Source organism: Mobula birostris, chromosome 6, assembly GCF_030028105.1.
Source record: "Mobula birostris isolate sMobBir1 chromosome 6, sMobBir1.hap1, whole genome shotgun sequence".
Taxonomy (NCBI): Eukaryota; Metazoa; Chordata; class Chondrichthyes; order Myliobatiformes; family Myliobatidae; genus Mobula; species Mobula birostris.
The window spans coordinates 93,004,082-93,026,898 of NC_092375.1; the positions used below are offsets into that span (position 1 = coordinate 93,004,082).

At 44.4% G+C, this 22,817-nt stretch overlaps 1 protein-coding gene across 1 annotated transcript in view; it reads left to right on the forward strand.

Annotated features, from left to right (window-relative positions):
• The window catches only part of grk1a (G protein-coupled receptor kinase 1 a), a 61,154-nt gene that overhangs the window by 10,874 nt on the left and 27,463 nt on the right, over window positions 1-22,817 (forward strand). Inside the window, exon 2 of the mRNA XM_072262347.1 lies at window positions 11,128-11,255. Coding sequence (XP_072118448.1) covers window positions 11,128-11,255 — 128 coding nt within the window. The remainder of the gene's footprint in view (window positions 1-11,127; window positions 11,256-22,817) is intronic.

Genomic DNA, 22,817 nt, shown 5'->3' on the forward strand with positions numbered 1-22,817 from the left:
TCAACCATCAGGCTCCAGATGAGGTAAACATCCTCTCCATATCAAGGCGTTTCAATCCTGGAATCATTGTTGTGAACCTCCTTTGAACTTCCTGCACTGTGAGCACATCCTTTCTTAGATAAGGGACCCAAAACTGCTCAAAATATTCCAAATGAAGCCTCACCAGTGGTTTATAGAGACTTAACATTACACCCTTGCTTTTATATTGTAATCCTGTCAAAATGAATGCAACATTGCATTTGCCTTCGTCAACCTGCAAATTAGCCTTTGGGGAATCCTGCAGGACTCCCAAGTCCCTTTGCACCTCAGATTTTTGAAGTTTCTCTCCATTTAGAAAATAGTCTATGCTTTTATTTCTTCTACCAAAGTGCATGACCATACACTTCCTGAAACTGTATTCCATCTGCCACTTCTTTGCCAATTCTCCTAATCTGCTTAAGTCCTTCTGTAGCCTCCCTGCTTCCTCAACACTACCTGCCCCTCCACCATGTCTTTGTATTGTCTGCAAACTTGGCCACAGCCATCAATTCCTTCATCCAAAATCATTGACATATAACGTCAAAAGAATCGATTCCAACACAGACGCTTGTGGAACACCACTAGGCAACCAGAAAAAACTCCCTTTATTCACACTCTTTGTCTCCTACCAATCAGCCAATGCTCTATCCATGCTAGTATCTTTCCTGTAATACCATGGGCTCTTACTTTATTAAGCAGCATCATTTATTAAGCACCTTGTCAAAGGCCTTCAGAAAATCCAAATGGTCAACATCCACTGATTCTTGTTTGCCTATCGTGCTTGTTATTTCTTCAAAGAATTCCAACAGATTTGTCAGGCAAGATTTTCCCTCAGGAAACCATGCTAACTTTGGCCTATTTTATTGTGTGCCTCCAAGTACCTCAAAACCACATCCATAATAATCAACTTCAATATCTTACCAACTACTGAGGTGAAATTAGCTACTGGCCTGTAATTTCCTTCCTTCTGCTTCTCTCTCTCCTTGAAGAGTGGAGTGAATATGCAATTTTCCAGTCTTCTGGAACAATGCCAGAATCCATGCAAATACATATTTCCCTGAAAGTGGTGACAGAGCCAAGACGACAAAGAACTTGTGTGGCATACTTAATTTTATCAGTCTGGACAATGAATGCAAGAGTTGGGACATCATGTTACAAATAGACAAGACCTTGGTAAGACTGCACTTGGAGTATTGTGTGCAGTTCTGGGCTCATCTCTCCAATCTAGCTGAAGAATCCTGACCCAAAAGGGACTGTCCTTTCCCTTCACAGATGCTGCCTGACCTGCTGTTCCTTGAGCTTTTTGTGTGTACTCTAAATTCCAGCATCTTGTACATCTATTCCTAACAGCATTATGTTCTTAACAATATTGCCTACCAATCAATCAGCAGATGTTCTTAATAATATCAAATGTAAAAACATACATTGTAAACAAAGTCATTCTAGAATGGTTTGCCAGCATGCTGGCTCATAAGTTATGTACCCTGTTAACATCTACACTCTCCTGGTCTGGTAAACAATGAGGACAGTCCCTTGTGGTGAATGTACACAGAGGGGCTTAAAGATACCTGGTGGTATACTGCATAGTCACTGTCCACAGGAGGTAAATGGTGAAAAGGAGGGCTGAGAAGGTTAATGCACATCAGTTACTGCCTACTGTTCAGAGTCAATGGAGGCTGGGCCCCGGTTACTGCAGATACTGTAGTTAAGTACTGTTCCAATGCCATGTACAATACACCGTTGTTGGTAGAATCATGGATGATGACAAGGAGACATACAGGAGTGAAACCAACCACCTGGGTGAGTGATGTCAAAAAGCAACCTTGCACTTAACACCAGTAAAACCAAGGAAAGGGAAGTCAGGTGAACAGACAGCAGTCCTCACTGAAATGTCTGTGATGGAAGGGGTGAATGACTTCATGTTCCTGGGTGTCATCATGTCATGTGGCTCAGCACAAAGATACAGCCATGCCAGAGTCTCTACTTCCTTAGAAGTCTAAGGAGATTTGGCATGTCATCTATGACGCTATCAAACTTTTACAGCCCTTTGCTGAGGTGGTCACATCTGAGATACTGGATGACCACCAGGAAAAGTAAAGAGAGTAGGCCGACAGTACAAGGTCCTCTGTTGCCATTCCCCTCACTAACAGAGTCGGGGGACGAAGGGGATGTTCTTTCAGGGTTAACAGCAGCAGTGATCAGGGCTCTGGCACTGTGACTAGCTCTGAGGCCTTGAGGGAAAGGGTGGAGTCAGACGGGGTAATAAGAGACCCAGTAGTAAATGTTGAGACAGGAGATTCTATGGCTGCGGAAGTGATGCAGGAGTGGATCATTGCCTCCCGAATGCCGAATGTTGGTTCAAATGACTTAGGCAGAAGAAGGAATGTGGTCCCGCGGTGCGAATATAGGGAGACTTGTAAGAAGATAAGAAGCAGGACCTTGAGGGTAGTGATCTCCAGATTATTCCCAGTGTCACATGCAAGCGAGGTCAGAAATAGAAGGATAGGCCAGGTGAATTTGAGGCTAAGGAGTTGGTGCAGGAGCAGGGAGTCTGGTCCTTGACCTATTGACGTCTCTCCTGGGGGTAGTGGTTTCAAAGCATGAGGTTTAACAGGTAAAGCAGACAAGTGTGGATTGGCTCTGGGGGCTGGGATGCTATAGTCATTACAGAAACATGGCTGAGAGAAGGGCAGGACTGACAGCTCAATATTCCAGGATACATATGCTACAGGCATGACAGGAGATAGTTCTCCCTCTACAAGATACAATGTTTTCAGGAAGATGACAGCCATCATTAAAGACTCCTACAGTCTGGGCTGTGCCCTCCGTTCGATGTTACCATCAGGGAGGAGGTGCAGGAGCCTAAAGAATCAACCTCAAGGTTCAAAAGCTGTCCCCCGAGTTCTATCAGGTTCTTGACCCAACCTGAAAAACCCGAACTCTACCTCTGATTATATTTCCCTCAACTTGTTATTATGTTTATTTTGTCATATAAGTTGTGTATAATTTATGTTTATTTATGTTTATGTAATTCTCATCTGTAACCAGCTGCCTGCCGTAAATAACTAATTTTCATAGTATTTATTCCCTGGGTGTGAATGCCTGTGGCAAAAAGCTCGAACATTGATGTTGGTGGTAGTGGGCTGGTGGGATTAGACACTAGGTGCTGAACTCCAGTCATTGTGCATTGAGGTGGCAGTGTGGGGTATTGTACTTTGGTCACTCTGAATGATGGGGAGATAAAACACAAGATGGGCAGTGTCTCAGTCACTGAATACTGGGAATATATCAGAGCTTGCTTTCATTTCCTAGAATTCTAGTCCCCAAAATTTGCCGTGAAACTCACTTTAGCATTGCTGAGGAGATAGCAGAATTTACTTGAGTTCTTTGAGGATAGAATAGAGAGGGTTGATAGAGGGGTACCTGTAGATGTAGTGAATTTAGATATTCAAAAGGCATTAGAAAAAGTGCCAGAGAGAAAACTGGTGTACAGATTAAAAGCCCATGGTATTCGAGAAAGTGTGTTAAAATGGACTGAGAACTGACCATCTCAGAAAACAGAGAGGTGTCATAACTGGGTCCTTTACTGAAAGGAGCTTTAGTGAAGCGAGAATCAGAATCAGGTTTATTATCACCGGCATGTGACGTGAAATTTGTTAACTTAGCAGCAGTTCAATGCAATACATAAACTAGCAGAGAGAGAGAGAGAGAAAAAATAAATAAAATAGAAATAATAATAATAAATAAACAAGTAAATCAATTACTTATATTGAATAGATTTTTTAAAATGTGCAAAAGCAGAAATACTGTATATAAAAAAAGTGAGTAGTGTCCAAAGATTCAATGTCCATTTAAGAATCGGATGGCAGAGGGGAAGAAGCTGTTCCTGAATCGCTGAGTGTGTGCCTTCAGGCTTCTGTATCTCCTACCTGATGGTAACAGTGAGAAAAAGGCATGCCCTGGGTGCTGGAGGTCCTTAATAATGGATGCTGCCTTTCTGAGACACCACTCCTTGAAGATGTCCTGGGTACTTTGTGGGCTAGTGCCCTAGATGGAGCTGACTAGATTTACAACCTTCTGCAGCTTCTTTCACTCCTGTGCAGTAGCCCCTCCATACCAGACAGTGATGCAGCCTGTCAGAATGCTCTCCACGGTACAACTATAGAAGTTTTTGAGTGTATTTGTTGACATGCCAAACCTCTTCAATCTCCTAATAAAGTATAGTTGCTGTCTTGCCTTCTTTATATCGATATGTTGGGACCAGGTTAGATCCTCAGAGATCTTGACATGCAGGAATTTGAAACTGCTCACTGTCTCCACTTCTGATCCCTCTATGAGGATTGGTTCATGTTCCCTCATCCTACCCTTTCTGAAGTCCACAATCAGCTCTTTGGTCACACTGAAATTGAGTGCCAGATTGTTGCTGCAACACCACTCAACTAGCTGGTATATCCCACTCTTGTACGTCAGCTCATCTCCATCTGAGATTCTGCCAATAATGGTTGTATCATCAGCAAATTTATAGATGGTATTTGAGCTGTGTCTAGCCACACAGTCATGGGTATAGAGAGAGTAGAGCAGTGGGCTAAGCACACACCCCTGAGGTGTGCCAGTGTTGATCGGCAGCGAGGAGGAGATGTTATCACCAATCTGCACCGACTGTGGTCTTCCAGTTAGGAAGTCGAGGATCCAATTGCAGAGGGATGTACAGAGGCCCAGGTTCCGCAACTTCTCAATCAGGATTGTGGGAATGATGGTATTAAATGCTGAGCTATAGTCGATGCACTGCATCCAGATGTAAGTGTTTGTGTTGTCCATGTGGTCTAAAGCCATAGAAACATAGAAACATAGAAAATAGGTGCAGGAGTAGGCCATTCGGCCCTTCGAGCCTGCACCACCATTCAGTACGAACATGGCTGATCATCCAACTCAAACCCCTGTACCTGTTTTCTTTCCATACCCCCGATCCCTTTAGTGACAAGGGCCATATCTAACTCCCTCTTAAATATAGCCAATGAACTGGCCTCAACTGTTTCCTGCGGCAGAGAATTCCACAGATTCACCACTCTCTGTGTGTGAATCTCATATTAATTGCTGGCACGCCACACGTTTTCATGTCATTGTGGTTACAAAAGTATTGTTTTAATTGATGAGTTAAAGCTGGATTTAAGCTAAAATGATATGAATATAAGCATGAAGTTTTATCACCAGCATGAGACTCCCTCACCATTTTCCTGCTCTCTTTTTGTGGTGGGGTTGAACTTGGGAATGCTTCTTTTGGGTGTTACCATTTAAGCCAATTAGCAGGGACCAATCTGATTCAAATTTTAATTACTTTTTGTAATGCCCAAGAATTAACACATTAATGCATGAAAGCAATGTTCTTTAGTACTCTGCAAAACAATTCAAACCAAATACAACGGAACTATATGATCTGGGAGTTGTCAGTAACACTATGGTTCAATCAGGTAATTAACATACTAAAAACAACTACTAAAATATAAAAAATATGTTCTCTTCATTATTTTCTAAGTCGCCTGTTGAAACAATGGTCAGGAATTCCCTTTGGACTACCTTTTGTAAAGCATAAATACTTCCAATATCACATGTTTGCCTATCCCTGTTACTTCACCCTCTAAGGCAGGAGTTCCCAACTTGGGGTCTATAGACCCCACAGTTAATGATGGGGTCCATGGCATAAAAAAGGTTGGAAACCCCAGCTCTAAGGTTTGTACAGTTCTTCATCCCTCACCTTCTGTGAATCTTTAACTTTAATAATCCTAGGATAGGCAAGAATAGTTCAGCTGATTAACCACCATGTTCTGAAAATTCTCCCTCTTTATCCTTTCTCTTTAAAAGATGCATAATTTTGCCTCATAATAGTTCTTGTTTGATAACATTCTGTTATCTGTCTTAAGGCCGATTTACACTTGTGCGTCAAATGTATGCCGTAGGTACGGTGTAGCCGCGCACCCTACGCTGTTATCTACTTCGAACCCTACGCCATAGCCTAACGTGCACCTCTCCCAAAACGTAACTACGCATCGCGGCGACGCAGACCAAAACAACTGTGATCGGTCCGCTTGGTAGCATCGCATTTCCTCCTACGCTGCAATAGCTTGCCATTGGGCGACTAAAGAGCAGGGAAGGAGCTCTGGCTGCAATGCTTTCCATAAAGCTTTACAGACCTCCGAAATTATGGAGGACCCTGTGCTTGACACCAGTTTGTAGCTAGCTGCTACAGCCTGTTGACTTCCACCTGAAGCTAAAACTCGAATGGTGATTGCCAGTCTCTGAGTACACTGTGCGTACACTGATGCGAAGTAAATGGTTGGAGACGATGAACCAAATCGTCAAATCTACCTGCTGACATCCAAAAATATTTGAAATGCACTTCCTCGTCCATGTCTCTCAGTGACCGGACAGGCACAGAAGATTCACCCTCCTTCAGTTTCAGTCACCATTGTTTGTAGTTTGAGTTTCTTCGTGTTGAGTTTCAACATGAAGAAATTCAACACAGTGGCATAGAAACCCCCAACGCCAGCTAGCGTTTTGGTGGTGAATTGCAGACACACCAACGCACAAGTATAAATGCTCACAACGGTGTAGCCCACTTGCGTAGGCTACAGCCTAAGCTAGTACACACAAATATAAATCAGCCTTTAGGGGTGTTCCACTATGTTATGGATGTGGAGAGGCATTGAGATTGCGTCTGCTGTTGACTTATTGTGGCGATAGGCAAATTGCAATGGGTCCAGGTCCTTGCTGAGGCAGGAGTTCAGTCTAGTCATGACCAACCTCAAAGCATTTCATCACTGTCGATGTGAATGCTACCAGGCGACAGTCATTAAGGCAGCCCACATTATTCTTCTTAGGCACTGGTATAATTGTTGCCTTTTTGAAGCAAGTGGGAACTTCCACCCGTATCAGTGAGAGGTTGAAAATGACCTTGAATACTCCCGCTAGTTGGCTGGCACAGGTTTTCAGAGCCTTACCAGGTACTCCATTGGGACCTTCTGCCTTGTGAGTGTTCACTCTCTTTAAAAACAGCCTGACATTGGCCTCTGAGACAGAGATCACAGGGTCATCAGGTACAGCAGGGATCTTCACGGCTGTAGTTGTGTTCTCCCTTTCAAAGTGTGCATAGAAGGCGTTGAGTTCATCTGGTAGTGAAGCATCGCTGCCATTCGTACTATTGGGTTTCGCTTTGTAAGAAGTAATATCTTGCAGACCCTGCCAGAATGCTGTGCATCCAACGTCACCTCCAGCCTCGTTCGAAATTGTCTGTATGCCCTTAAAATAGCCCTCTGCAAATCATACCTGGTTTTCAGGTACAGGCCTGGGTTGCTAGACTTGAATGCCACAGATCTAGCCTTCAGCAGACGACGTACCTCTTGGTTCATCCATGGCTTTTGGTTTGGGAGTGTACAGTAAGTCTGTGGGCACACACTCATCCACACAGGTAGATGAATTTTTGTTCACCATTTACATTATAATTGGAGGAAGGAACCATATGAAGTTTTCCAAATTCACTGAAAATAGGTGGAAGAGCCTGCTTTAATAAGGGTATTGTGATTCTGCAATGGGATATAGATAGATCAAATAAGTGTGCAAAAGACAGGAGCTGAAGGTGGGGAAATGTAAGTTTGTGCACCTCCGTAAGAGAAATCAAAAAGCGGATTATTATCTAAATGGAGAGAAACTGCAAATGAGTGAAATTCGGAGATCTCAGTGATCTAGTTTACTCTCACGAGAGGATCTAACAAGTCACTAAGGAAGCAAATTGCATTTTGTCCTTCAAAGTAAAAAGTTGGAGTTTAAAAATGGAGGGGGATGCTGTAATTATATAGGGTATTGGTGAAACCTCACGAGGACTACTGTGTGTGATTTTGGTCCATTTGGCTAAAAGAAATTGGTGGCGTGGTGGAAATACGTCTCTACCAAAGGAGGTGTAAGGCACTCCTTCCCTCCGCCAGCCTGCAGTCACCCTTGGGCAAGGTGTAGCACCTGATTAGCCCCTCAGTCGGCATCACCTGAAGCCATAGGAGCAGGTTGTGTGAGCAACTGGTGCATATCACACGTAACACACACAACATGCTGGAGGAACTCAGCAGGCCAGGTAGCATCTATGGAAAAAAGTAAAGAGTCGACACTTTGGGCCGAGACCCTTTATCAGATCCTGGAGAAGGGTCTCGGCCTGAAACTTTGACTGTTTACTCTTTCCATAGATGCTGCCTGGCCTGCTGAGTTCCTCTAGCATTTTGTGTGTGTTGCTTTGGATTTCCAGCATCTGCAGATTTTCTCCTGTTGGTATATCACAAGTACTGGCTATGTGACCACTGACACTGGGCACATAACCTCTAAAGAGTATTGATAATGGCTGGGGTCACTGTCTTGTAAAGCCACTGCCCAGAAGAAGGCAATGGCAAACTACTTCTGTGGAAAAATTTGCCAAGAACAATCAAAGGTTCAAGGGTTAATTTGATATCAGAGAACGTATACAATATGCAACCTGAAATTTGTACCCTTCACAGACATTCTCAAGATAAGAAACCTCATAGAATGAATGATAGAAACATTGAAGCCCCCAAGACTCCCTCCCCCCACCCCTGCACAAGCAGGAGCAAAAGCATTGACCCTCCCCACTTGCGCCAGCAAAAGCACTGATTCCTCAGCCTCCCCCCACCATGCAAGCAACAAGAGAAGCCCCCTAAAAGAGACCTTAATCCAGAGTCTATCAGAGCTACAGTTTATAACCCAGCACTTTGCTATCTCAGACAGGCTCTCTCTCTCTCCAGCGAGGGACAGGGAGGTCGCTCCAGCACCAACAAGAGAGGAGAACCACGACTCCCTGTTCCGATGTCACAATCTTTCATGTCGCTTCTTCAAGACCCCTGTCTCGAGAACCGACGGACTCTCAGTCTCCATTCAAAGGGGGGGGGGGTGGAATCGTTCAAGTACAGGGGCTTTCTTTCAACAGCAGCTGGCGATTAGCAAACACAACACTGTTGCCAGTGTCCCACGTCGCTTCAGTCGGTGAAATCGGCGAGGAACTGGGTCACCTCTGACTTCTGATGTTCCAGTCCCGAGGGTGCATGTTTTTCAGGAAAATGCCAGGCTGCACAGTTGGCCTGGAAGCCAACCACTTGTGAAGAACCGAAGTTTGAAATATAGATCACGGTCTCTGACAGAGCTGCAACCACCTTGAAAAGAAAAGGAAGACACAAGAGAAGAAGAAGAAGCCGTTTCGTGGATGAACTGGAAAAAGTCACCTGGGTCCGCAAAATCTGCTGTCAATATCTTTCCTCGCTCCTCTGATAGAGAAAAGAATAAGAACAACAGTGTGAAGGGGGACTTGCCTACAGGCAGATTAGGAGACCATGATTGCCCGCGTTATATGACACAGAACATAATCATGATGATGACCTAAAAAAATCAAGTAATGTTGGAGGCAGTGTAAAGATTTACCAGTCTAATTCCTGGTATGAGATAGTTGCCTCATCCCTCTTGATTAGACAGACTAAATAGTTTGGGTTTGTGTTCCTTAGAGTTTAGAAGAAACAAGGGATGACCTTTCTCCAAGCACGTAAGTTCCTAATGGGGCTTGAAAGAGAGGCCCTTCCATTTGTGAGAGAATTTTGAACAAGGGAACACAAAAGGAATCAGAGGTAGAGAGGGTCAGTAACTTTAAATTTCAGAGGACCAGCATGTAAGTGCCATTATAAAGGAGGCCAGGCAGTACCTCTGCTTTCTTAGAGGTTTGAGCAAATTCAGCAAGAGATGGAAAATTTGAATAAACTTGTATAGATGCACAGTGGAGAGTATCCCGACTGGTAGCTAGCTCACAGCCTGGTGTGGAAACACCAAAATCCAAGAATGGGAACGCCTACAGGTTGAACAGGAACAGGCTCCTGAACCAGTATGGATAACTTCATTCAGCTCAATTCTGAACTGATTCCACAACCTATGGACTCATTTTAAAAGACTTCACAGTTCATGATGTCAGTATTATTGTTTTTGTTTGTTTTAATATCTGCACAGTTTGTCTTCTTTGCACCTTGGTAGTTTGTCAGTCTCAGTATGTATGTAGTTTTCCAATGATTCTGTTGGATTTCTTCATTCCACTGTGAATCCTGCAGGGCAATGAACATGGTGACATATATGTACTTTGATATTTCAATCTCCAAAGGTCCAATTTAATGTCAGAGAAATGTGTACAATATACAGCCTGAAATGCTTTTTCTTCGCAACCATCCCCAAGACAGAGAAGTGCCCCAAAGAGAGAATGACAATTAAATGCTAGAACCCAAAGTCCCCCCCAGCTACCCCTCCATGCGTAAGCGGCAGCAAGTGACAATCCTCCTTTGAATGAACTACACAATAAGGAGTTGGTCATTTAAAACTGAGGTACATAGAAAATTTTTCACACAGACGAAGGTGAACAGCTGGAATTCTCTGCTACAGAAATTGTTGGAAGCAGGATCATTGGAAATATTTAAAGTGGAGATAGATAAATATTTGATTGCTTGAGAAATATAGAGGTAAAGAGAAATGGCTCACAGGAGGAATTGAGGTCAGTATAAATCAGCCATCATATTGAATTGTTGAAGATTTAGCTCTGATTGAAGATTTTTGTGTCCTTGTGATGATGGTGTTGAGGGTAGAATTGCTCAGTGTCAGTGCAGGTCTGTCCACTAGCTATGTATTTGTAAATGATTGGAATGATAACCCTTCGTACTGAACTATCACTCCTTTGCCTACAATCCTAGATTTAATTTGGCAATGATGGAACCTGAAGGAAGAATTCTCATCTCCGGAAAGTAAAGTCAACATTTGAAGTCATGAAGGTATTGGATGGAGCTTTTAGAATAATTTTCCAGAGACCAGGACAAATTAGACTGGCACATGGAGGACAATGGTCAAATGTGTGCAAATGGGATTATCTTACCTGGGCACCTCGTTTGGCACGGATGAGTTGAACTGAAAGGTCTGTTATATGACTCTGAGCATGCTAAGGCAGAAAGTTAAATGGTTGAGAGTAGGAGGCACAGGCCCACTTAACATCTGAACAAAATCCATGGATTAATCTTGCTGGTTTTCATTTTGCAGGGTGCCATGGTGGAGAAGAGAATCCTGGCTCGGGTACACTCTCGCTTCATTGTCTCCTTAGCATATGCTTTCCAGACGAAGGCAGAGCTGTGCCTAGTGATGACCATCATGAATGGAGGGGATCTTAGGTGAGCACTACTGTCCCAGCCAGCATGGTAGAATAGTGGCTAGTGCAATGCTTTATAGTACCAGCAGTCGCGATTGAGGTTCAATTCCCTCTCTGTAACATTGCAGCAAAGTACAGGCCCTTTGGTCCACAGTGATGTGCAGACATTTTAACCTACTCTAAGATCAATTTGACCCTTCCCTTTCAAATAGCCCTCCATTTTTCTATCATCTATGTGCCGATCTAATATCCCTAATGTACCTTCCTCCGCCACATTTCATGCACCCACCACTCCCTGTATAATAAAACTTCCCTCTGACATCCCCTCCATACTTTCCTCCAATCACCTTACAATTATGCTCCCTCATATTAACCATTTCCACCCTGGGATAAAGTCTCTGGCTGTTCACTGAATCTATGCCTCTTATCACCTTGTATGTCTCTATCAAGTGACTTCTCATCCTTCTTTGCTCCAAAGAGAAAACCATTAACTCTCTCAACTTATCCTCAGATGACATTTTCTCTCCAGGCAGCATCCTGGCAAATCCACTCTGCACCATCTCTAAATCTTCAACATCCTTCCTATAATGAAGCAACCAGATCTGAACCCAATATTCCAAGTGTTTCATCGAGCTGCAACATTACCTCATGGCTCCTGGACTCAATTTCCCCGACTAATGAAGGCCAACACGCCATTCACCCTCTGAACAACCTTATCAACTTGCGTGGCAACTTTGAGGGATCTATAGATGTGGACCCATTGATCTCTCTTTTCCTCTACTCTGTCCTGAATCCTGCCATGAACTCTGTCATCTGCACTCTTCCACTTCTTCATCCAGTCAGAATACACCCCATCAACAACCACCCTCTATGAGCAAGGCAATTCTGAATCCACACAGCCTGGATCCCCTGCTAAAACTTTTATCCGGTACTTGGGTTCCTGATTCATGCGATGGTAGTCTAGCAAATACTGTATGTTGGAGCAGATCTTCTACTGTTACCAAGATGATTAATGCTGAGACCACACTGGTTCTTCCAGTAAGGGTCTCTCAACTGAACAGAGACCATTAGTATGGGTATATTTAAAGCAGAGGTTGTTAGGTTCTTGATTAGTAAGGATGTCAAAGGTTACAGGGAGAAGGCAGGAGAATGGGGTTGAGAGGGTTAATAAATCAGCCATGATCAAATGGCGGAGAAAACTGAAAGGGTCAAATGGCTTAATTCTGCCTCCCGACTTTCTGAATGAGCCTACCACGGGGAGCCTTATTGAACGCCTTATACATCACGCCCACTGCTCTACCTTCATCAATGTGTTTTGTCACATCCTCAAAGAATTCAATCAGACTTGATCTGCCCCTCACAAAGCCGTGCTGATTCTCTCTAATCGGACTATGCTTCTCCAAATACTCATAAATCTTGTCTCTAAGAATCTTCTTCAATAATTTGCTCACCATTGAAGAAAGATTCGCTGGTCTGTAATTTCCAGAATTATCTCTGCTCCGTTTGCCTAACCTTAAGCCTAACAATTAGCACGCTCCAATAACCTGTGGCCAGTGAGGATGAGAAGACAATCAGCAAAAGCACAGCAATCTCTTCCCCGGCTTTCCGTAATAACCTCGGGTAGATCTGCTCTAGCCCTGGGGACTTATGTATCTTAATGGTTTTCAAAAGTTCCACACATCCGCTCTTCACGTTGACAAATTCTAGCATATGTCCTCATGATCGTGAAGATTCCTTTCACAGGTGAATTCTGAAGCAAAGTATTCATTAAGGACATCACCTACCTCCTCCGACTCCAGGCATGTTTCTCTTTCACTGCTGGGTGGTCTTACCTCACTCTAGTCTTCCTCCTGTTTTTCATATATGTGTACAATGCCTTGGGGTTTTCCTTAACCCTACTATCCAAGGCCTTCTCATGCCCCCTTCTAGATTCAAGATTCAATTCAAGATTCAAAAAACTTTATTGTCATTCTAACCATACATCAGCTCTGCAGGGCAGAATGAGACAGCGTTTCTCAGGGGCAGTGCAATCATAACATAACAAACACAACACTAAATAATAAACATAACAATAAATAGTAAAACACAACAGCCACATGTCAGTTAAAATCAGTTGTAAGTGTCCAGTGCAAGTTAAAAGTGTTCAAAGCAGAGTCAGGTGGAGCAGCTATTTAGCAGTCTGACTGCCTGTGGGAGGAAGCTGTTTAGTAGCCTTGTGGTTTTAGTTTTGATGCTCCTGTAACGTTTGCCTGATGGCAGAAGAACAAACAGTTCATGGAGAGGGTGTGACGAGTCTTTAATGGTGTACTGTGTCTTCTGGAGGCATCGACTCTGAAAGGGGTCTTGGACAGAAGGTAGGGAGACCCCAATAACCTTCTCTGCTCCCCTCACCACCCTCTGCAAGGTTTTTTTGTCAACAGCACTGCAGCTGGAGTACCAGGTTGTGATGCAAAAGGTCAGCACACTCTCAACCACGCCCCTGCAGAATGTAGTTAAGATGTTAGTGGGGAGTGATGCTTGTTTAAGCTTCCTCAGAAAGTGCAATCTCTGCTGGGCCCATTTCACAATCCCAGTGGTGTTCCTGGACCGGGTGAGATTGTCCGAGATCTGCACCCCAAGGAACTTGATGTTTTCCACTCTCTCCACTGTGGAGCTGCTGATGCTGAGGGGTGTGTGCTCAGGCTGAGACCGTCTGAAATTGACGATCATCTCCTTGGTTTTGGTGACATTAAGCATCAAGTTGTTATCCCTGCACCAGCTGTCTAGGTGTTTGACCTCCCTGTACATTGTTTCATCATTTTTGCTGATGAGCCCCACCACTGTGGTATCGTCTGCAAATTTAATGATCAGCTTCTCCTTGAATCTGGCTGCACACTCGTGTTAGCAGTGTAAACAACAATGGTCTAAGCACACAGCCTTGTGGGGATCCAGTGCTCAGTGTGATGGAATCAGAGATGTTCCTGCCAACACAGATTGACTGTGGTCTCTCTGTCAAAAAATCCAGAATCCAGCGACACATGGCAGTGCTAAGGCCAAGCAGCGACACTTTCTCCACTAGTCTCTGTGGGATGATGGTATTGAACGCTGAACTGAAATCAATGTACAGGATTCTGGCATAGGTGTCTTTGTTGTCCAAGTGAGAGAGAACTGTGTGCAGTGTGGTGGATATTGCATCCTCCGTAGAGCGATTTGGACGATAAGCAAACTGTAGAGGATCCAGTGATGAGGGGAGGCTGGCTGTGATGTGAGGCTTGACAAGCCGTTCAAAACATTTCATCACTATGGGGGTCAGGGCAACGGGACGGTAATCATTCAGACAGGCTACAACTGATTTCTTTGCTACAGGGATGATTGTGGAGGTTTTGAAGCATCTGGGGACAATAGCTTGACTAAGGGAGATGTTGAAAATGTCTGTCAGGACATCTGCTAATACGTCAGCACATTCCTTGAGCACACGTCCAGGGATGTTGTCGGGACCTCCCGCTTTTCGTGGGTTGACCCTGGCAAGGGTCCTCCGTGTCTGCTCTGGATCAATGTTTGGAGCTGGCTGGTCAGATGGTAAAAAGGGACTGGCTCTCCCCCTTGCTGTAGTGTTTGATACTTTGAAACGGGCAAAGAAATTGTTAAGTCCCAAGTCGATTTTTCAGCTCCTTCCTGGCTACCTTGTAACTTTCAACAAGCACTGTCTGATCATTGCTTCCTGAATCTTAAGTAATCTTTCTTCCTCTTGATGAGATGTTTCACATCATTTGTCAACCCTGGTTCCTTCATTCTACCAACTTTTCCCTGCCTCAGTGAGGCAAACCTATCCAGAACACGACACAAGTTTTCCCTAAATAACCTCCATATTTTTGTTGTGTTTCCCTGCGTACCACTGTTTCCAATTTACACTTCCAAGTTTCAACCTAACAGCGTCATAATTCCCCCACACCCAATTAAATACTTTCCCATACCATGTGCTCTATCCCTCTCCAAAGCCATGGTGAAGGTCAGGGAGTTGTGGTCAATGTCTCTGAAATGCTCATTAAATAAGAGATCTGACATCAGATCCAGTATGGCCTCTCCTCTCGTTGGCCTGTTTAAATCCTTCCCAGACACATCAAACAAATTCCAGCCCATCTAGAACGAGAGAAGATCTGCAGATGCCGGAAATCCGAGCAACACACACAAAATGCTGGAGGATCTCAGCAGGCCAGGCAGCATCTATGGAAAAAAGCATAGTTTTGGGCTGAAACCCTTTGGCAGGACTCAGTTTGTGTGTGTTGTCCACCCCATCTGACCCTCCTGTACTAAGGAGGTGCCAATCAATATTAGGGAAATTGAATATGTATAATCCTCCAAAAGGACCACAATCTTGTTGTAGGGTTTGGAGGCTTGTGTGTCTCAATGACCTGGAGAACTATGTTGGCTAGAGTCAGGGCTTTATGCATTTGCTCTTGATAGGGTCACCCATACCAAACAGGTCAAAAGGTTAGAGGCCAGATTAAGAGTGATCCACTCAAAGCTAACAACTCTGACTGGTAATACAAAGGGAATTGTTAGGGAAACAGCAATGAAGAATCCTTCTACATCTGAGTGCGACGGTATTCCTGAGTATCCATCTGGGACTTGTGTGACTGACGGTAGTGAAAACTGAGAGGAAGCTACTGTCATGTCGAAGGAAGCCCTGAACACTGCTAGAGATGGAGGACCTTCATTGCTGCCCTAAACCCAGAGACGTAACGGGAGTACATTAAAGCAGTTTGTATGTTCTCCCTGTGACCACATGGATTTTCACTGGGTGCTCTGGTATCCCCCCACATTCCAAAGACACAAGGATTAGGGTTGGTAAATTGTGGGCACCCTGGTGGCATTTGTGGGCTGCCTAGCACAACACCCAGGCTGCGTTGGTTGTTGACGCAAATGGCGCATTTCACTGTATGTTTCAATGTTTTGATGTACAGGTGCCAAATAAAGATAATCTTTAAAGATTTTTAAAGATCTTTGTAGTTAACGATTTTCCTTGCCCCATCACTGATGAGTACAGAAGAGTACAGTTGACATTTTGGGCCGAGACCCTTCAAAGGGTTTTGACCCAAAATGTCGAGTGTACTTTTTTCTATAGATACTGCCTGGTCTGCTGAGTTGCTCCAGCATTTTGTGTGCATTACCATGGTAGCATCCAAGTTATTGTGGTACTATTACAGCTCGGGTCATCAGAACTTGGAATTCAATTCCGAGGTCATCTGTACAGAGCCCGTACATCCTCTGGGTGCTCTGGTCTCCCCCCACAGTCCAAAGACGTTGCTGACCGCATGGCTCGGACAATCAGAAGAGCCGATTCCAAGCTGTTTCTCTAACATGTCATCATATACAACCCCAGATACATTTTTGTGTGAGCATCCACAAAGAATTAACAAAAAAAGAAGCAAATTAACAATAAATAAGTAAGCAATGAATACTGAGAACATGAGATGAAGAGTCATTGAAGGTGAGTCCACAGGTTGTGGGGTGTTGGGATGAGTGAAGTTATCCCCACTTGTTCAACAGCCTGATGGTTGAGGGGTAATAACTGTTCCTGAACCTGGTGGTGTGGGTCCTGAGGCTCCTGTACCTTCTTCCTGGTGGCAACATCGAGCAAAGAGCATGTCCTGAGTGGTGGAATCCCTGATGATGGAGGCTGCTTTCCTGCGACAACGCTCCATGCAGATGTGCTCAATGGTGGGGAGGGCTTTACCTGTGATACACTGGGCTGTATCCACCACTTTATGTAGGATTCTTCGTTCAAGGACATTAGTATCTCCATACCACGCCATGATGCAGCCAGTCATTATACTACGCACATACCACACATCTTAGAAGCTTGTCAAAGTTTTAGATAACATGCTGAATCTTTGCAAACTTCGAAGTTCAAGGTCAGGTTTATTTGTCACTCAATCATACATGAATACCCATGGGTACCACGAAACAAAACGGTGTTCCTCCAGGGCCACAACACTCGTACCCAGCACAAGGTACATCATATAATTCTGCAGATGCTGGAAATCCAAAGCAACACGCACAAAATACTGGAGGAACTCAGCAGGTCAGGCAGCATCTATGGAGAGGAATAAACAGTCAAAGTTTCGGGCCGAGGCCCTTCATGAAGACTGGAAAGGAAGGCGGAAGACACCAGAATAAAAAGGTGGGGGGAGGGGAAGGAAGATAGTTAGAAGGTGATAGATGGAGTCAAGTGGGTAGGACAGGCAAAGAGCTGGAGAGGAAGGAATCTGATGGGAGAAGAGAGTGGACATTAGGAGAAAGGGAAGGAGGAGGTGATAGGGGTGAGAAGGGGTAAGAGGGCCAGAGTGTGAAATTAGAAGAGAGGAGAAATCAATATTCATAGCATCAGGTTGGAGGCTACCCAGGTGGAATATAAGATGTTGCTCCTCCACCCTGAGGGTAGCCTCATCGATGCACCACAGGAGGCCATGGACTGACGTGTTGGAACAGGAATGGGTATTAAAATTTAAAACGTTTGGCTATTGGGAAGTTTTGCTTTTGGCAGATGCAGCAGAGGTGTGCAATGAAGTGGTCCCCCAATTACGTCAGGTCTCACCACTGTAGAGGAGGCCACATTGGGAGCACCAGGCACAATGGATAGCCCCAGCAGTTTTGCAGGTGAAGTGTTGCCTCACCTGGAATGACCGTTTGGTGCCCTGAATGGAGGTGAATGGGCAGGTGTAACTCTTTGGCTGTTTGTAGGGATAAGTGATGGGAAGGAGATTAGTGGGGAGGGACAAATGGACAAGCGAATGATGAAGGGAGTGATCCCTGGAGAAAATGGAGAGGGGTGGAGGTAAAGATATATTTGGTGGTAGGATTCCTTTGGAGATGGCGGAAGTTGTAGAGAGTGATGTATTGGATGCAGGATCTCATGCGGTGCTAGGTAAGGACAAAAGGAACTCTATTACTGCTAAGACGGTGAGAAGATGGGGCGAGCGTGGGTGTTGGGGAAATGGAGGAGATGCAGATGAGGGCAGCATCAATGGTGGAGGAAGAGAAACTCCATTCTTTGAAGAAGGAGTCCTGGAAAGGAAAACCACATCCTGGGAACAGATGTGGTGAAGCTGGAGGAACTGAGAACAGGGAGTGGCATTTTTACAGGAGACAGAGTGAGAAGAGGCATAGTCAAGATAACTGAGGGAATCAACAGGTTTATAAAAGATGGCAGTCAACAATTTGTCACCAGAGATGGAGACAGAGAGATCAAGAAAGGAGAGGGAGGTGCCAGAAGTGGACCAGGTGAATTTAAGGTCAGGATGGAAGTTGGAGGTAAAGTTGCTGAAATTGACCAGATCAGCATGGGTGTAAAAAGCAGTGCCAATGCAGTTGTCAGTGTAGCAGAGGAAGAACTGGGGAGCATTACCAGGGAAGGGCTTGGAACATGGACTGTTGTACGTAGCCAACGAAAAGGCAGGCATGCTGGGGTGGGTGCAGGTGTCTGTGGCTTCCCCTCAAGTCTGGAGAAAGTGGGAGGAGCTGAAGGAAATATTGCTGAGTATATGGCACATATTAGACAGCGGTAAACATACCGTCACACAAAATACGATGATCTCGGCCGTGTCTCGGAGTGTCAGGTACTGTAGATTGATGGTGCATGGGATGTTGTCATGAAGCTCTTGTCAGTGTTACAACCAAGGCCACTCAACTCCCTTGCCATTGGTCTCTCCAATGAACCAGTGAACCAAACTTGCAGTATTCCACATTACCAATGTCCAACAGGATCTTTGTCCCAGACATTTCCTCAACACAGGAGCTCCCCAGGGCTGTGTCCTAAGCCCCCTCCTTTACCCTCTGTATACCCATGACTGTGTCACCACCTATAGCTCCAATCCGCTAATTAAATTTTTGATGATACTACATTGATTGGACTTATTTCAAATAATAAGGAGGAAGCCTACAGGGAAGAAGTCATCACCCTGACACAGTGGTGTCAAGAAAACAACCTCTCCCTCAATGTTGCAAAAACAAAGGAACTGATTGTGGATTACAGGAGGAATGGAGACAGGCTCACCTCTATTGACATCAATGGATCTGGGGTTGAGAGGGTGAACAGCTTCAAGTTCCTCAGTATGCACATCACCAAAGACCTCACTTGATTTGTATATACTGGCACAACAGTGCCTCTTTCACCTCAGAAGACTGAAGAAGTTTGGCATGAGTCCCCAAATCCTAATAAATTTCTACAGGGGTACAATTGAGAGCATCCTGACTGACTGTATCACTGCCTGGTATGGGAACTGTACCTCCCCCAATTGCAGGACTCTGCAGAGAGTGGTGCCGACAGCCCAGCGCATCTGTAGATGCGAACTTCCCACTATTCCGGACATTTACAACGACAGGTGTGTAAAAAGGGCCCAAAGGATCATTGGGGACCCCAGTCACTCCAACCACAGACTGTTCCAGCTGCTACCATCTGGGAAACAGTACCGCAGCTTAAAAGCCAGGACCAACAGGCTCCAGGACAACTTCTTCCACCAGGCCATCAGCCTGCTTAATTCACTCTGATACAATTGTATTTCTAAGCTATATTGACTGTGCTGTCGTATACCTTACTGTACATACTATTTATTACAAATTACTATAATTTGTACATTGCGGAGATGTAACGTAAGGATTTTTACTCCTCATGTATGTGAAGGATGTAGGAAATAAAGTCAATTCATTTCAGACAATCACTCACACCGTTTATTGGATCGTGCAGCAGCTTCATGCATCACCTCTGATACCTCCTTCCCTGGGTGGCTGAAGCACTGCAAGCCCAGTACCACCGCTATCGAGCAACTTTCTAGTGGGATAGTCCTACAGTAACTGATGTTCTTGATAACCAGCAGTGTCTTGTAAAAAAAGAACTTAAATGACGAACAATTAAGTTGAAGTTTAAATTTAATTATCATTCAACCATACATAAATATAGGCAAATGAAACAGCATTCCTCCACAAAGCATGTTACCAACGACACATAGCACAAATATGGTTACAATCTCAGAAAGACATACAGTCACAAAAAATCTATATGGCCTGAGTCCCATGACTGTGGAATTGATGGGAAGTTGTCCTGGTCCAGCTCGTTCTTCCACTGAGTGAACATCAGAGGGCAGCACTGAGTGAACACTGCAGGGGAAAACCGAGTGAATACCAGAGAGCCCCACCGACGGGTGTGTCCAGCCCCCCAGTCCAATAGGGACTCCAGTGTGCTCCACAGAGGCTCTTCCACACCGCCTCTGCGTCTCCTCTCCTGGGCATCTGCAGCAGGCAACCGCACAGCCTAGACCTAGCGCTAGACCTCTCCACTAGTGAAGCAAAGCACTTCCCCACCACCAGTCTTGCCAATGAACCAGTGAACTGGGCTTGCAACATTCTACATTAAAAATGTCTATCGGGGTCTTACGATCCCAATGAAAACCTTCTTGGCACAACGGTGTGCAACAAATCCAGGTGACCCCACAACAGCGATAATGTAAAAAGTCCAGCTCCATCACTATCAGGCAACTCTCTGCTGTGATATCCTGCAGTACCTGCTCTTCTTACTATCCAGCAGTAAGTGATTCGTGATGGTAAAAAAGACAAAGAAGATGAACAAATGCATCTTTGACTGAACCTGAAGCTGCCGCTGCTGTCATCTGAGCACGCCGCCATCTTACTGGAACTGGTTGTAAGAAGATTTCAGCACTGCCATGCTTTCTCTGTAACGCTGGTCAGCCAGATTTTCAATCTCCCTCTCTATGCTGATTTGTCGCCACCTTTGATTCGGCCAATGATCGTGGTGTTATCAGTAATCAGCAAGCTTAGCCTAACAGTTGTGAGTGTAAAGCAGGTAGAGCAGGGGCTAACACACTGCCTTTTGGTGCACCTGTACCTATGGTGATTGCAGGAGATGTTGTTGACAATCTGAGCTGACGGGTTTGCAAGTGAGGAAATCAAGGATCAAATTGCACAAAGTCTTGAAAGTTATTGATTAGGCTTGAGGGGTGATGATGTCGAATGCCAAGCTGTGGTCAATAAAAAGCATCTCGATGTGTGCACCTTCACTGCCCAGATGTTCCAGGGTTGAGTGAAAATCCAATGAATGGCATCTTCCGCTGAGCTGTTGTCTCAGTAGGCAAGCTAGAATGGTTCCAAGTCACCCCTCAGGCAGGAGTTGATATGTTTCATCACCAGTCACTCAAAGCTTTCCATTACAGCGGATGTAAGGCAAAGACACCTAATCCATTTTATAAGCACGTTATCCATATCCCTCCATTCTCTGCATATTCATATCTCTATCTAAAAGCTCCTAAATACCATTATTATATCTGCCTCCACCACTTTCCCAGGCAATACATTCCAGGCTACCAGTCTCTGTAAAAAAAACAACTCACCTGAAATGAACGCTCTCCAATATTAGACATTTTGATTCTGAGGAAAAAGATACCAGCCGTGTACCCTATCCATGGCCCTTATAATTTTATAAACCTTTATCAGGTCTCCCCTCAGTCTCCAATGCTTCATAGGAAACAACCCAAGTGTGTCCAACCTCTCACGCCCTTTAATTTAGGCAGCATCCTGGTAAACCTCTTCTGCCCCCTCTCCACGGTCTCCACGTCCTTTCTGTAACGGGGGTGAACAGAACTGAATGCCCCATTGAGTTGTACAGAACTGAGCTGTGCTGATTAGACTCAATTGAAGACAATTTTCCACTTCACTGAGTTTTCATTGCAATCCATCAGTTCTTTTGACTACTCACCCAACCATAGTTCCATCTTCACCCTCAACAAACAAGCCCAATAAACATTTCCTTTGCATTTTGACTTTCTCAAATCTCTTTCAAACGTCACGATTTAAGAGTAGACAGCAAGATTCGACCAATAGTTAGTGAGACGAGTGGGCAAGGATGCCATTTTGGGTGAGCTCAAAGATGCACCTGAAGGATTGATCAAAGTCAGGTGGAGCCAGAATGGGAAACTGCTCGGTCGTTTTCCTGCCCCACAGGAAGGAAACATCAAAGTCAAAGTTGAAGTTGAGTTTAGTGTCAAATGCGCAAGTACCTGTATACACAAGTTGAAGAACAGGCATGTACTGTAGCATTAGATAAGCAGCATTCACAAGAAAAAAATGGAAATTATATATAAATTATTCAAAAATTGAATAAGAAAGAACACAGGTCAAAAAATAAATCAAAGTCGATTATAATGCAAGGAGATCATATAATCACTATACTGAGGTAGTGATTAGGCTTGTGCAGGTTAGTTTGAGAACCAAATGATTGAATGGAAGTAGCTATTCGAGAATCTGGTGGTATAAAGCTTCAGGCTTATATTGGGCTTTTGAACTGAATAATAATATGGGAGTTCAATCGCGTGTATGGGGGTGCAAACTTCGAGAATAATTTGTAACCTGAGAATAGTAGTAGGGGAGATACATGATGAGGAAGGAATAGGAAAACGATGCAAAACAATTGGGAGGAGATTATGTGGAGGTTTACCACCAGGAGAGACGAGTCGTTCGTGTCACTGGGTTGTTCCTGTGTAAATTCCACGTCACTCATTGATTTAATGATGGTTCATTTTGTATCAACTAATGG